This window comes from Bison bison, unplaced genomic scaffold (assembly GCF_000754665.1).
Source record: "Bison bison bison isolate TAMUID 2011002044 unplaced genomic scaffold, Bison_UMD1.0 scf7180017857507, whole genome shotgun sequence".
Taxonomy (NCBI): Eukaryota; Metazoa; Chordata; class Mammalia; order Artiodactyla; family Bovidae; genus Bison; species Bison bison.
The window spans coordinates 39,981-55,777 of record NW_011488080.1 but is presented as its reverse complement, the minus strand read 5'-3'; the positions used below and the strand labels follow the sequence as shown (position 1 = coordinate 55,777).

Sequence of the window (15,797 nt, the reverse complement as noted above, 5' to 3'; positions counted from 1 at the left end):
AAGTCCACAGCTTTATCAAGTTGGCCTGTTAAATTTTTTCTCTAAATTTTTTCTAAATTTTTTCCCTACGGCTATTTAAGAATTGTTCAACGTAATGAACAATCACATTATTAATAATAACCTCCAACTCTGATACTTAGAGAGAGATACTTGGGGATTCCCTGGTGAATCAGCTGGTAAAGAATCCTCCTGCAATGCAGGAGACCTCAGTTGGATTCCTGCGTTGGGAAGATCCCCTGGAAAAGGGAAAGGTTACCCACTCCAATATTCTGGCTTGGGGAATTCCAAGGACTGTATAGTTCATGGGGTCGCAAAGAGTTGGAAATGACTCAGCAACTTTCACTTCACTTCACTTATACTTAATTAAAAAAAAAACCCTCAAAAACCAGTCTCTCCCCTCACAGACAGTCTCCCTAGGAACTTGGGGTGCATCATCTAAGACTTTTCACAGGATTCCAAAGATGTCTATGTTAAATGGGAGAAACTCCAGGGTTATGAGCACAAGACACTCTTCAAGTGAGCAGCAGAGAGAAATCGGCCTGCGTTCTTCACTCGAGTCTCTGAGACACCCGCTGACGGACACCGGCCATGGCCGTGAGCGGCATCCGGGCATCTCATTTCAGCCCCACGACTCTGTGACGGAAGCAGCACTGTGTCCACTGCAGAGACGGGCAAACTGAGGTCTGACCGAGACCCCCAAGACCAGCAGCAGCAGAGCTGCACGGGGCCAAGTCTGTCTGTCTCCAGGGTCTGCACCCTCCGTGACGACGACAGCCCAGGGAAGAGCAAGGGGCTGGGACGGGGGCAGAGGACAGGCGGGAACCGCAATGGACCAGGTGCGGTGGCCACTCCAGCCCCTCCAGAGTCGGGGACTGTGGACGCTGACGATAGCTCGGGAAGGCCACGGAGCCCGTGCTACCTCACAGGGCTACTCAAAGACTGACGGGCTCCTGGGAGCCCGGGAACAAGCCCGGACTTGGGTCACGTCCACTGGAGCCACACTCAGTCACAGCAGCGTCAGGACACAGTCTTCCCGAAAAGCCGCATCACAGAACCAGGACTCATGAGTTCCCTGTGGAAACTGAGGGGCACAGCTGGCTTCCTGACTCTTACTTGCGTGACTTTATTTCCTCCAATTCTTTCGTGAGCTTCTCGTTTTTCTCTTGAGCTTCATGTAAGCGGCGCTTCAGGTCACCAATCTCCTCTTGGGCTTCAGACTTGATGTCATTAGCGATGACCACCGCGGTCTGCAGATCAGCCTGGAACTGCCGCCATTCTGCTGATTCCTCCTGTGTTAAAAAACTACGTTTTTATTTCCAAAAGAGAGCAATGAAGACGTACTTTAAAACAATAAAATGTGCTTATGATTAGACTGCTGTAATGCACTGTCTCAAGTGATGACTGATTTCCTTTAAATCCCAGAGAACTGCTGTTACCTATTTCTAACAGGTTACGTAACTACTTTTAGTGAGCGGTGTTCCTGGTGAGGAAAAGCGGCCAGCTGACCTGCTTCCTGAGGCAGCAAGCACATGGACTGCTCAGTAAGCATGATCAGGTCAGGCCGCCCTTCCCTGTGGCAAGCTTCAAAGTTAGTCTTGTGAAAATAAACATATCATCCAAAATATGCCTGTGAAGAGCTCAAGCAGGTAGATACATGGTCTGTAAACTACACTGGAAGATCTTACAGTGAAAATCTATATACATCCTGACATCAAAAACCAACAGGAAAAAAAAATCAGAAGGAAGAGGAAGCAGAAGGAAAACACTAAATTTAATCTCAGCAGACAAAACACACAGGAGGAGGAGCTCAGGACTGTCCGCTGGGTGGCCTCCCACAGCGGGGAGGACGCAGGCGCCCCCGGAGCCACGGCCACCAACCCCAGGGGCAGCGCCCAGCACCCCTCACAGCCCGAGCAACGGAGAGAAAGAAAGAAAGAAGGCGCCAAGTCACGTCCGACTCGTGTGGCCCGCCAGGCTCCTCTGTCCGTGGGCTTCTCCAGGCAAGGGCACTGGAGTGGGTTGCCATTCCCTTCTCCAGGGGAACTTCCTGACCCAGGAATTGAACCCAGGTCTTCCGCACCGCAGGGTCAACCCAAACCTCGAGACCAGCTTCCCCCACCCTCTGCGTCAGAGCGTCACTGCCGCCGCAGACAGATCACATCCACAGAAGACAGAAAGCCCACAGAAGGCAGCTTAGCTTGGGACCCTTCCTCATCAAGGGCTCATGACGTTTCTTCTCGGGATATAACCCCTGCTCCCCAAGTGCTGCTCGTCAAACCCGGCGCCAGCCCCTCTCTGAGGGGCGCCCCGCCCCGCCCGCAGCCCGGCGGCTCTGGGTCACGGCCCCTCCGTGGCTGCGCGCAGGCGGCGGGCGCAGCTTTCGGGGCGCCGCGCTTCCCGACGGGACGGCGTGCGCGCGTTCCTACCCGCAGTCGCCTGTGCAGGGTCTTGATTTCTCTTTCCATGTCATGTTTTTGGTCCTGGAGTTTTTTAACCGTATCTGAAAAGACCACAAAAGTTTAACTATTTATTCTTAAACCACGTTTAAAAGGAAAAACAGAAAGGGAGGGGATACTTAAATATGCTATTCAAAAAGTCATCCTACCTAAAGACATTCTATTTTTAATACAAAACTTGAAAAGGAATTCCAATCCAAGTATAAAGCAGCATGACTCTGTAAGGAAAAAATCAAATTTAAACTGCGACTTCTGGATGACTTCCTTCCGCAGCGTCCTAATTCTGAAACAAAAAGCTAAGTTAAATCAATTGTTGGAAACGCACATGCTGCTGGCTCAGAACCAATCAAAACAACGCTGACTGCAATTAAAACGGGGGCTGTAATCAAAAGGGTTATTAACCCGTTTTCACAAGCGTAACCTAACTCTGCACACTGGAACAAATTCCAGAAAAGTCGTGACTTTACTAAAGTTTTTACAAACCTAATTATTTAATAACTTGGGGACCTGCTATTTAATTCTATAGAAAAGTCTTTTCACAAAGGATTAAGTAAACCAATACTCCTCAAATTATTTCCTGCATAACGTGAATTTCCCTCAAACAGTGTCCTGCACCGTGAGCACCTGACGAGTGCCGCGAACATGCAAAGGCCGCTCTGGACAGAGCAGAAGAGCGCACAGGCGCACCACGGCCCAGGGCCAGGCGGGACAGAGCAGGGCCGCAGAGGACCACGCAGGGACGCCACGGCCCAGGCAGGACAGAGCAGGGCCGCAGAGGAGCATGCAGGCACGCCACGGCCCAGGGCCACGCGGGACAGAGCAGGGCCGCAGAGGAGCACGCAGGCACGCCAAGGCCCAGGGCCAGGCAGGCACAGGGACATCATTGTCTACTATTCCAAAAAGTCAGCTTTTTATAAAATAAAAAGTTAATTACTTTCACTCAGTAATTCAAGAAACTGCCCATAAGTACCTGCTTTTGTGTTAAATTTTTGCACAAGGTGCCTGAGATATAAGGAAAGGAAAAATGGGCACAGTTCCTACCCTTTCAGAGACAGAAAAGAGGGTGTTTTCATCGCAAAGGATTAAATTTTAACAGTCTGGCTCTACACAGCTGCTTCGGACCTCACTTCACCTGGAACTTAGGGGCCACACGGGCCATCCCATTTGGTCAGGGCAAAGGGGGGACACAGGCGAGCGGGCAAGTCCAGCACCACAGGCGAGGATGACTCTGGAACCAGAGGGAACTGGGCTCTGTCTGACCTACGTGTGGATGAAATCGGGGTCTTGGTGGTTATCAGCAGACACGGGCAAGGAACAAGGACAGACGCTGTAACATGCCTAGCGTGGAAAACACTAGAGGTCACACACCTATCCTTTATACTACACTTATGCGCAAAAGATGTTTTACAGTTAAAACAAGCACGACAAAAGTGTGTATCTCTCCTCTGCTGAAAACTGCTTTCCCTCCCTGCTGGCGGCAGGCGGCCTGTCGTGTAAGGGGACACGCACGAGGCGCGCGACTGCCGGTCTTACTGCCCTGACCCTCAGGCGACACGTAAGCCACGTGGCCGTCTCAGGCTCACCGTAAGACCCCAGGCGCCCTTCTTCTGCTCTCACCCTCTCCTCTGTAGCAGCCTCGACGTTCACGGCCACAGGACTCACGGGACCGTGGCTCTCAGAGGACACCCCTTACCCTCAGCACCGCGAGTCCGCTGCGGTCGCGTCCCCACTTAAACAGAAGGGCACTGACGGCCAGTGGACATATTCAGGTGGAATAAAGGACTTCAGGAGTCTCCAGGGAACTCTATTATTTACGCTTCACAGAAGCAGGAAAAGTGACAACCGGCTTTCCTCCCTGGAAACACGGGCGCCGGCGGCCCAGCCCGCACGGTGAGGAGGCTGGGCAGCGGCCTGTCACACGGGGCAGCGTGGGCCTCGGTCACCCGGGCCTTGACACAGCTCCCGCCTCACAGCCTGAGTGGGAGAGACGCTGCCATCTACTGCCTCCATCTCGCACGCAGCACCACCGTCTCTCAAAGAACAGAAGCGCACCGACCTCCCTCTCCAAGGCTAACTGCAGCGCCGCTTCCGCTCTGGGAATCGGCGCGTCTCTCTTCTGTCGCTGCCACTGGGCCCACCTTGCTCTGAGCAATCCCGGGCACCAGCCTGCCCATCTAACAGTGGGGTTCACAACCTTCCCACCACCGACGACAAACCAGAACCACCAGCTGGGCCTCTGCGCCACTTCCGGCCACGGGCCCGTCCCCCTGCGGGCGCTGTGGTCAGCAGCCTCGCTATGAGAACCCCCACGACCCCTGTGGTGTGAAGGGAGCAAAGTCCCCGCAAGCTCCCCTTCCCTCTGATGCCAGAAGATGCCCAGTGCTCAGCCGGCCCTGTACCTGGCTGGTGTTGCCAACGGCCGTCAGGCACCGTTTTCAGAGGCAGGAAGGACCCGGGAACCTGTCAGCTAAAGCTGCACCCCTCAGGGTGGGCGGGGCGGCGGGCAGCCAGCCACCAGGCCACAGCTGTACCCCCAAAACAGAGCCCCGATGCAGGAGGAGGATACGCGTGAGTTTAGAATAAACCATTCACTACTTTTGTCTTCGTTTTCTATGTGTGGCCACGCCTCACAGCATGCAGGATTCTAACCCCCCACCCAGGGGCTGAACCCGCGTCCCCTGCCTTGAAGTGTGCAGGTTTAATCCAGCGGGCTGCCAGGGAAGTCCCTACTGCTTTTTATTTTACTCATTTTTATCCCTCCCCCCAAAATGTGGCTGTAACTTTTACCCCTTGATTCTAAAAGTAATACACGTTTACAAGAAAAAAAAATTATACTATTTCTACTGCTTTATAAGCTCTCCCACTAGTCAGTAGATACTGGACACTTTTACCAATAAATATGGACCCGCAGCAGTGTTCTGATGGCCACAATCATACTCCATCAACTGGAAATATCGTGATTCGCCTCAGCAACCTCCCATTAATAAAGAGTCAGCACGGCTCCAGCATGTCTCATAAGCACCACGAGCGCCTCCGGGTCTCAGGCGTTATCTGAGGACTCATCCCCAGAGAGAGGACAGGCACTGAAGGGCCACCTGAAACTCAGCAGGGACAGGCCGACCACTCGCTCTAGAGTACAGAATTCTTTCTGAGAAGTCACCAAGTTACAGACTCCACGGGATGGGATACACGGAGTTCGGTGTTTCTTCAGGAACGCCACTACGGCTGGCTACAGTCCGAGTGTGACGCTGTAGTGAAACCGCCGTGGTCTTCATCGCGGGTAACACCCCCGGCTCATCCTCTGGCGCGTGCTTTCTTTCACGCACACGCTTCTCTGGCCTGCGCACGCCGACCGGGCGTGCCCACCCCGGCTGGTGAAAGAGCAGCGAGGCAGGGACGCACCGAGCCCACGGGCTTCTAACTGGACCTCGACTGTTGAAAATATAGGTCGTTTCCTGGTCTCTGGTGACCTGCAACTCGGGAGCATCCACATCTGTGCGTACAGCTGCAAGCCTTAAGGGTTCTCTGAAGAGCAGGTTTCTGCAAGCAGGTTGCTGTGGCACTGTTACCCTCGTAAGAATTCTGATCAGTGCTCCAGAAGGGACCCTTTGCTCCTCCCTTACATGTTAGCTCTTAAATTCCTCAAACCCCCATCTTGTCTTGTTTCACTGCCTTTTTCAGAAGTCAAGCATCTTCCTGTATCTTTTTCGGACTTACTTATTCACACGCATCATTTAGCTAGCGGGTCAGTCTAGTCTTACTGAACCTCTCTACATATTTGATATATGTTACCAATACTTCTCCCAATGCCGTTTATCAATAATTCCGATACTTCACTGGAAGTTCTAATCATACGCAGTCAACACGAGTCCTCTCCACGAAGGCCCCAGCGCCGTGCCTCAGGGCGTCTCATCGCAGTCAACACGAGTCTTCTCCACGAAGGCCCCAGCGCCGTGCCTCAGGGCGTCTCATCACAGTCAACACGAGTCCTCTCCACGAAGGCCCCAGCGCCGTGCCTCAGGGCGTCTCATCACAGTCAACACGAGTCCTCTCCACGAAGGCCCCAGCGCCGTGCCTCAGGGCGTCTCATCACAGTCAACACGAGTCCTCTCCACGAAGGCCCCAGCGCCGTGCCTCAGGGCGTCTCATCACAGTCAACACGAGTCCTCTCCACGAAGGCCCCAGCGCCGTGCCTCAGGGCGTCTCATCACAGTCAACACGAGTCCTCTCCACGAAGGCCCCAGCGCCGTGCCTCAGGGCGTCTCATCACAGTCAACACGAGTCCTCTCCACGAAGGCCCCAGCGCCGTGCCTCAGGGCGTCTCATCGCAGCGGGACACAGCTTTCCTCCTCTTGCTGCTGCCCGCTCTCTCGTCTCGAGCCGCCCATGGTCACCACGGTCATCAACTGCCATGTATCAGGATGCCAGGCCCTAGCTGGCCGGAACCTCAGGAGCTGCAGAGGGCAGAACGCAGCTGCAAGGGTGCAGGGCTCAGGGCTACGCAGACAGCGCGTGGGAGGTGAGGTCGTGGCCAAGCTGGACCTGAGGTCTGGCTGGCACCACTGTTCTTGATACCAGTCAGCTGTGTTTCGCTCGGCACGTTAGCAGCTTTATTTTGGAGGCTCTGTTGAGCTGTTTCTTTCTGCTATTCTCCTCTAAGCTCTTCTAAGATGTTAAAAGGTGCTTTCCTGGTGGCTCAGCGGTAAAGAATCTGCCTGTCAATGCAGGAAACAGAGGTTCGATCCCTGGATCGGGAAGATCCCCTGGAGAAGCAAATGGCAACCTGCTCGAGCACTCTTGCTGGGAAATCCCATGGATGGAGGAGCCTGGCGGGCTACAGTCTATGGGGTCGCAGAGAGTCGGACTTGACAAAGCAACAAGAAGGTATTAAAACGTCTAGTAAGTCCTGGCTGGTCTCTCTTACTTACAAAGAATGATTCGCATCAGAGACTCCTGCACGCTTCTGGACGGACCACTGGCTAAAGAAGGCTCTGCTGACGACAGGAGCCTCTGCTGGGGGTGGGGGGACACACTCTGGATGAACAGGAGGGAAAAGGCGGTTTCTGCGGAGGCGACAGGCGCGCGCCCATTTCACTGCGGGGCCGAGCTGCCCTGCCCTCTGTGTGGTCTCCTTTTCAAGACAACACAGCAGCCGGCAGTTATCCTGGCACAGTACGGAGGGTGTGGTGCTGGGGGCCCCCGGGCCCAGAGTCCCACCTTCCTTAGACAGAGACGAGCCCAGGGGCAGCGTCGGGCCAGCAGCAGAGCCGGTGCCCAGCAGAGGAGGGCGTGTGAGGACCCCCAGCGCCTGATCCCTCGGCCTCAGACCCCACAGGGAGGATGGTGCCCTCAGCCCCAGGGCACGGTGGGGACATCACGACTGAGAGGTGCAAAGCTCTCTAGGCCGCAGACCTCTCTATTCCCGCTGATACCCAAGGCCAACTCCATCGGCTTTATAGATACATGAAGTCTTCCAGAGACTGCTTAGAACTCTTGGCCTACGGACAGGACCCTTCCCGTTTTCTCTTTGCTCTGCTGTTCAGAGTGTTTTATAATGTCTCTCCCGCCGTGTCCCTAGGACTGTGGGAGGGAAAAGAGGTGCCCTCGTCCTGAGCTGGAAGTCTTAAAGAGTATTTACCGGGAGAGCTGCTCCTCAGACCTTCCCGGCTCAGATGTGATGTCCCGGTGCGGCCAGGACACCGCAGGCCAGGCCAGGCCGGCACGCCCTCCAGGTCTACACGGCGCCGGCGCCAAGCTCTCCGGGGGGCCATGCAGACCCTGGATAATGTCTACAGATTGACGTTCAAGGTCAGTGGCTCTTCCACATCTCTGATTTGCAGTTTAAATGACTCAGTAACTTTCTGTATTTGCTGTCTTAATGTTTCAGTTTCAGAATACCTACTAGGTTCCTTTTTAACAGTTTTTACCTCTGGGGATTTACTATTTGTTCATCATGACGAGTACGCTTTCCTCCATGTCCTGAGTACATTCACAAAAGCTGTTTTGAAATCTTGTCTATTAATACCAAAGTCAGAACCACGCTGGGGTGAATGATCAGCGACTCCTAATGGGTGCAGGATTTCTTTGGAGGAGGGTGATTAAACAGGCTCTAACACTGACCATGGGGATGCTTTCATTCCACAGGAAAAACCCCTCATCTCCCAGTTAGCAGCATTCCCTTTCCTGGACGCCCCTAAATCAAGTGCTGACTTAGCATGCATCCCAAAGGCTAGAATTCTTGAGGAAAAAACTAACTCCTATCAGATTATGTAGCTATAACAGAAATTACATGAAATGTGTCTGGATCCTGGATCCTATCAAACAATTATAAAGGAATTCTAGGGTCAGCTAGGAAAATCTGCACGTGGGGTGTTCGACGATGCTAAGAGCTCACGCCTAGCTTTGCTAACTGTGACCCTGCACTGTGGTTACAGGAGATGTGCTGACACATTCCGGAGGTCAGTGTCCACAGCTCACTGCCAACCGGTCCAGCTAAACACACACTCAGAAGGCAAACGCTGCGAAATGCCACTGACCGCCACACCCAGGCAGGAGCTGCTAACTGCCACCCAGCTCTCCAGGTACGGCTGCCTATTTCAACTTTTATTTCAAAAAACTGGACATGTACACACTGCTGTACTTAAAACGGATAACCAACAAGGACCTCCTATGCGGTGCAGGGAGCTCTGCTCACGTAGTGTGGCAGTCTGCGCGGCCAGGAAGAAACACATGCATGCGTGTGGCCGAGTCCCCTGCTGTCCGCCTGGGACCCTCAGAATGTTGTTGATCAGCCGTTGTCTCTGTGCTCGCACTCAGTCGTGTTCACCTCCCTGAGACACCGTGGACTGCAGCCCACCAGGCTCTTCCGCCCGTGGGATTTCCCAGGCGAGAATACTGAAGCAGGTTGCCATTCCCTATTCCACTGGATCTTCCTGTCCCAGGGATTGAACCTGTGTCTCCTGCATTGAAGGCGGATTCTTTACCTGCTGAGCCATCAGGGAAGCCCATTAATCAGCTATCAGTTCACTTCAGTTGCTTAGTCATGCCCCACTCTTTGCGACCCCATGGACTGCAGCACACCAGGCTTCCTGTCCATCACCAACTCCCGGAGCTTGCTCGAACTCATGCCCATCGAGTCAGTGATGCCATCCAACCGTCTCATCCTCTGTCGTCCCCTTCTCCTCCTGCCTTCAATCTTTCTCAGCATCAGGGTCTTTTCCAATGAGTCAGTTCTTCGAATCAGGTGGCCAAAGTACTGGAGCTTTAGTTTCAGCATCAGTCCTTCCAGTGACTATTCAGGGTTGATTTCCTTTAGGATTCACTGGTTGGATCTCCTTGCAGTCCAAGGGATTCTCAAGAGTCTTCTCCAACACCACAGTTCAAAAGCATCAATTCTTCAGCACTCAGCTTTCTTTATGGTCCAACTCTCACATCCATAAATGACCACTGGAAAAAATCACAGCCTTGACTAGATGGACCTCTGTCAGCAAAGTAATGTCTCTGCTTTTTAATATGCTGTCCAGGTTGGTCATACCTTTCCTCCCAAGAAGCAAGGATCTTTTAATTTCATGGCTGCAGTCACCATCTGCAGTGATTTTGGAGCCCAAGAAAATAAAGCCTGTTACTGTTTCCATAATTGGCAATACCCAAATACAAAATAAAAAATTATTTTAAAATTGGGGAGAGAAACTACATGGCCAAAAAGATTTTATTAAGGATTTTCAGCCATTTTATACTTAAAATCCATACCCTGTTTATGTCATGTTTATTTTGGCATTGATATGGAAAATTTTGTCCCTGGAAACCTCTAACATTTTTCTAGCTATCACCCCAATTACCACAAGGTGTCACTCTTTCCACATTCAAAGCAAAAGGTTTGCAAGGCAAAAGGCTATTATCTGTACTAAAAGAAGACACTGAACTCCCAAGTTAATCTGAAACTTTAGAACCATCTGTATTTAGGAAGTAAATGCAGTTAACTCTCTCAGTTCAGACAATGAAATACAAACTGGACATAAATGTTAAACTAAAAGTTTTCTAAAATTTTAGATGAAAAAGTGCATCACCACGTCCCTCAGGAATGCAGTCCCACAAGCCACTCCAGTACCCTCACACTCTGGAATAGTCTGAATAGCCCTGAGGTCATCCTACAAATGCCAGGTCAACCAGCCAGAGCTCAGAATTGCCACCAGACACCTTGAGGGCTGATGCAAACAACCCCCCCTCTCCTGGGAGTAGATCAACCCCCTCCAACCCCTGCACCCACGGGCACAGGTGCTCCAGCTCCACGTTGCATCTGCCTGTCGGTCCGCAAAGAAGCATGACCCGAAATTTCAACAGCTCTAGCCAAGGCTGGAAAAGGTCCATTTTCATTCCAATCCCAAAGAAAGGCCAAAGAATGTTCAAACTGCCACACAGTTGAGCTCATTTCACATGCTAGCAAGGTAATGCTCAAAATCCTTCGAGCTAGTCTTCATTAGTACTTGAACCGAGAACTTTCAGATGTACGAGCTGGATTTACAAGATGTACAGACATACGAGAGGAACCAGAGATCAAACTGCTAACATCCGTTGTATCACAGATAAACATCTACTTCTGCTTCCTTGACTACACTAAAGCTTTTGACTGTGGATCACAACACACTGTGGAAAATTCTTAAAGAGATGGGAATTCCAGACCACCTTACCTGCCTCCTGAGAAACCTGTATGCAGGTCAAGAAGCAACAGTTAGAACCGGACATGGAACAACAGACTGGTTCAAAATTGGGAAAGGAGTATGTCGTGAAGACTGCGTATCGTCACCCTGCTTATTTAAGTTCTACACAGAATACATCATGTGAAATGCCAGGTTGGATGAATCACAAGCTGGAATCAAGATTGCTGGGAGAAATTCCAATAAATTCAGACATGCAGATGACACCACCCTTATGGCAGAAAGTGAAGAAGGACTAAAGAGGCTTTTAATGAAGGTGAAAGAGGAGAACGAAAAAGCTGACTTAGAACTCAACATTCAAAAAAACTAAGATCATGGCATCTGGTCCCATCACTTCATGGTAAATAGATGGAGAAAAAAATGAAACCATGACAGACTTATGACACTTTATTTTCTTGGGCTCCAAAACTACTGTGGGCGGTGACTGCAGCCATGAATTAAAAGATGCTTGCTCCTCGGATGAAAAGCCAGACAGAGCATTAAAAGCAGAGACGGCGCTTTGCCCACGAATGCCCATCCAGTCACAGCTGTGGCTTTTCCAGTAGTCGTCTATGCATGTGAGAGTCGGACCACGAGGAAGGCTGAACGCGAAAGAATTAAGGCTTTGAACTGCGGTGCTGGAGAAGACTCTTGAGAGTTGCTTGGACAGCGAGGCGATCACACCAGTGAATTCTAAAGGAAATCAACCCTGGATAGTCACTGGCAGGACTGAAGCTGAAGCGCCAATATTTTGGCCACCTGATGTGAAGAGCCAACTTACTGGAAAAGACCCTGATGCTGGGAAAGTTTGAGGGCAGGAGGAGAAGGGGGCGACAGAGGATGAGACGGTTGGATGGCATCACGGACTCAATGGACATGAGTTTTGGCAAACTCTGGGAGATGGTGAAGGACAAGGAAGCCTGGCATGCTGCAGTCCGTGGGGTCACAAAGAGTCAGACACGAATGGGCGACTGAAAAACCACCAAGGCATCCAGAAAGGTTACCTCCATCCTCCCCATCCCCACCAGGCCATCCTTAGCAGCCATTACTACTTAAAATTTGCTGATATTCAAGGAATCCAGGTAAAGAGTACAGAAGAACTTTAAAAACCTATCATTTGGAAATAGCTTGAAAGTTACAAAAGACACAGGATGTGACACAAGGACCAGGACCTGGCTCCCACGCGCCTCTTACTCAGCCCTGCCCACCTAACAGAGCGCCGTGTTCCGGCTTCTGCTGCCTCCGCTCTCTGCCCATCCGCCTGCATTCATCCTTCCTTAGGGACACGAGCCATGCCCCTCACCCCGGCACGATGCGGTGTGTGGTCCCTACCAGCACTCAGACCCGGGGCTGTCCACCTCACGCGTTTGTGCCGACGCCCGTCCCCACAGCCTGAGGGCAGCCCGGGGCCGGCAGGCAAGGGGGCAGGGGCTGGCCCTCCCCACTCCTGCAGCCTGGGACTCCCGCTCGGCCTCGGCGCTTCACGACAGCGGCGTCTTCGGGGAAACACCACTCAGTCCTGCCAGCACGACGTTCCTCACCTTTTGCCTACACGTGTCTCTGTGACTAGATGAGTCGCAGCTCAGCCAGAACGCGGCCCAGGCACAGCCGCGTGCCCGTCACAGTGCTGCCCAACTGCTCCACCGTGTATCTTTTTCCTCGCTTCCAACATAGCACACAGTCTGTGAGAGGATCATGCGAACTTCCATTCTTCATCAAATTTTCACACAGAAATGCTTGTACTATTTTTGCAACTTTTTTTATAAGTCTGAAATAACTACAAAATAGTTTTAAAAAATCTTTTAAAAAAGCAAACAGAGCAACTCAAAATCCGAATTCCAAATCTACCTGACCATAAAATCTTCATGGAAAGGAGGAAAATTAAACAGATAAACAAAAACCTGTGCTGTAGGCCTAAATATCAGTAGCTTTGGTCTCCCTACACTTGCAACCACTAGATGCTGGTGATAAACGGCTTTTCCTGAGATCTAGAAAGGTAACAGCCCCACTAACGTCTCACTGAAATGACTTTGTTCACAGTTACGCAGTTTTAAAGAGATGCTTCTGTGTAACAGTCCTTCAGGAGCAAAACAGCGGCCGGGAGACGGGCGGTGCCATGAGGCCCCAGCCCACACGTGCCTGCCCAGCCACAGCACGGCTGCCCCAGCACCCTGCCCAGGCAGAGCCACCCGCCCCGTCTGTCCCGAGCGTGCACGGTCCCACGGGTCGGGGGCGTCACTTACTCTCCAAGTCCGAGATGATGAGGTTGTCGTGCAGCTTCACTGCCCGGTGCTGCTCCACTTCATCCTCAAGCTCAAAGATCGTTTCCTTCATGTCACTCCTCTCTGTGTCTCTTTCTTCCAGCTCTGAGCGTAGCTTCTCTACGGCCACGTTCAGGTCCTCTATCTGCTTCTTAGCTTCCCCTTGGAAGGCTCGGTACTCGTCTTCCACCTGCGTGAAACCGATGGTGCAGGTCAGGAAGGGAGCGCCGTTCTGAGCTAAGTCCCAGGACGGACGCACAGGCCACCTGGGCTGGGCGCGAAGTGGGCACTGCTCTGCGAGAGTGAGGAGGGCCGTGTGACCACTGTGGGCGTCCAGCGCCTCGGACATCACACAACACACCTCAGCACGGTGCGCTGCCACACCACTGACCTCGCGCTGACATCACAGCACGAGTACTGAATCTCGCTACAGTACTTACGAAGAGGTTTTAGAAGTCTCCCCTTCTCCAAAGTTTGGACTGAAGGCATGCATCTCATCAACAATTAACATGTTTTCCCACAAAAATGATGTCTGCTTTCTGACGGTTTCAGTATCAAATTAAAAACAGAAACCAAAAATCCTCAAACACTGTCAAACTATTAGTTCACGGGGGCCCCCAACATGTACGCACCAACAAATATATCTCCTAAACTGTATCTCTGAAAGTCATCCCTTAAAAAATTAAGATTTACGTATTAAGAACAGACTCTCATACAAATTGCACAGCAGCTTAACCCAAACTCCTAGAACCCTACTTGAAAAACCACACCACAGAAGAGGAGGCAGACGCTGCTGGCCCCACAGACCGCAATTCTGGCTCTCCATTTTCCTTGTGTCAATACAGCCGCGAGGGTGCTGTGACACTGCGTGACACGCTCCCCCGGGCATCCCCAGAACTGGGGACAACTTCCGTCAGGCGTGACCCCAGCTTTAGCCTTTCACAGGCAGGACCACGGTGGAGAAGTGAGAGTGGAAGTGACGTCGTTACAAGAACACTTTTCACTCCCGCCCAAGACAAGCAGCTCAGAAAAAGATCCCCTTAGGAGGATCTAGTGGCACGCCACCCAGCTGCCGACTCTCGGGAAGCGTGCCGTGTGCCACAGCCACTCCATGCGGCTCCAGAGCCCTCTATCTACTGAAACGGTACCTTTGCGATGGCGTCCTGCAGCCGGTTGGCATCATTCCGGGTGTGGGCCAGGTCTTCCTGCAGGCTACTGGCCAGAGTCTCTGCTTTCTCCTTGTCCAGCCTGACGCTCTCCAGGAGGTCCTGAATGTCAGACTTGTCTCCAGAGTTATGGATAGAGTACAGCTCCGCCACCTTCTGCTTCTCGTTCTCCAGCTGGGCCTTCAGGCGATTCATCTCGATCTGGTCACTGGCCAGGGTGGCTCTGAGCTCCTCCAGGGTGGCGGCCAGGGCCGCCTTGCCCTTCTGCTCGGACTCGACGGCCCGCTCCATGTGGTGGCTGCGCTCCTTGAGTGCCCCGATCAGCTCCTGGGCCTCCTTGTTGTCCTGCTCGGCCATCTTCAGGGTGTTGCTTAGGTGCTGCTGGACGCCAAGGAGCTGCTCCCGTTCAAAGCGGCTGTTCTCAGCGAGGTCCATGTAGCGCTGCTCCAGCTCCATGTAGCGCCCGCTTTTCACGTCTTCGTCGATGACATAGGAAATGTGATGCTCGTCCAGGAGGGAGCGGAAATACTCAATCTGCCGGCTGAAGTGCTCCAGCTTGTCGCTCTGCTGACACAGGGACTCCATGAGAATCACCTTCTCCTCGCCGAGCCGCTCGTTCTCGCTGTTCAGCTCCTGGGTGATCTGCTGCAGGTCAGCCAGCTCCTGCAGAGTGGCCTGCAGCTCCTCGCTCGTGCTGTGCTGGTTCTCCTCCATCTGGTGTATCCGCTCCGTCAGGCACGCGACAGACACTTCGCTGGCATTCCCGCTGCTGCCCTTGCGAGAGCGCTCTACGCTCGGAAGGCCTTCTGACTCCGAGGACGAGGGCGCGTCCAGGGCGTCGTCGCTGGACGTGAGGGGCTGGTACACCTCACTGCACTCACTGTCCAGGTTGTCCAGGGAGTTGCTGTGCTGATGGTCCATGAGCGTGTTTTCATCCTGGCTCAGCAGATCCTCCACCGAGCCAGGGGCCGAGCCCTCCACCGAGGAGGTCAGCGTCCCGCCGCCGTCGCTCTGGTTACCAGGGGTGATCTCTGGGCTCAGGGACTGATAGCCAAACAGCTTTTCGGAATGGTCCAGCCTCTGCTCCAGGGAGAAGCCCAGCGCGTTCAGCCGGTCCTTCAGCATCCGGTTCTCGTTCTTCAGCTGGTTGAGCTCTTCGCGGATGGCGGCGTTCTGCTCCTGCAGCTGCAGCAAGGTGGACTCCACGTCGGTTGGCTGGTG

General features: G+C 52.7%; 1 protein-coding gene across 1 annotated transcript in view; it reads right to left on the bottom strand.

Annotated features, from left to right (window-relative positions):
• The window catches only part of LOC105003606 (cytospin-A-like), a 50,228-nt gene that overhangs the window by 3,848 nt on the left and 30,583 nt on the right, over nt 1-15,797 (bottom strand). Inside the window, exons 7-10 of the mRNA XM_010860867.1 lie at nt 14,559-15,791; nt 13,393-13,600; nt 2,427-2,500; nt 1,113-1,289 (exon numbers count right to left, since the gene is read on the bottom strand). Of these exons, the coding sequence (XP_010859169.1) occupies nt 1,113-1,289; nt 2,427-2,500; nt 13,393-13,600; nt 14,559-15,791 (1,692 nt within the window). The remainder of the gene's footprint in view (nt 1-1,112; nt 1,290-2,426; nt 2,501-13,392; nt 13,601-14,558; nt 15,792-15,797) is intronic.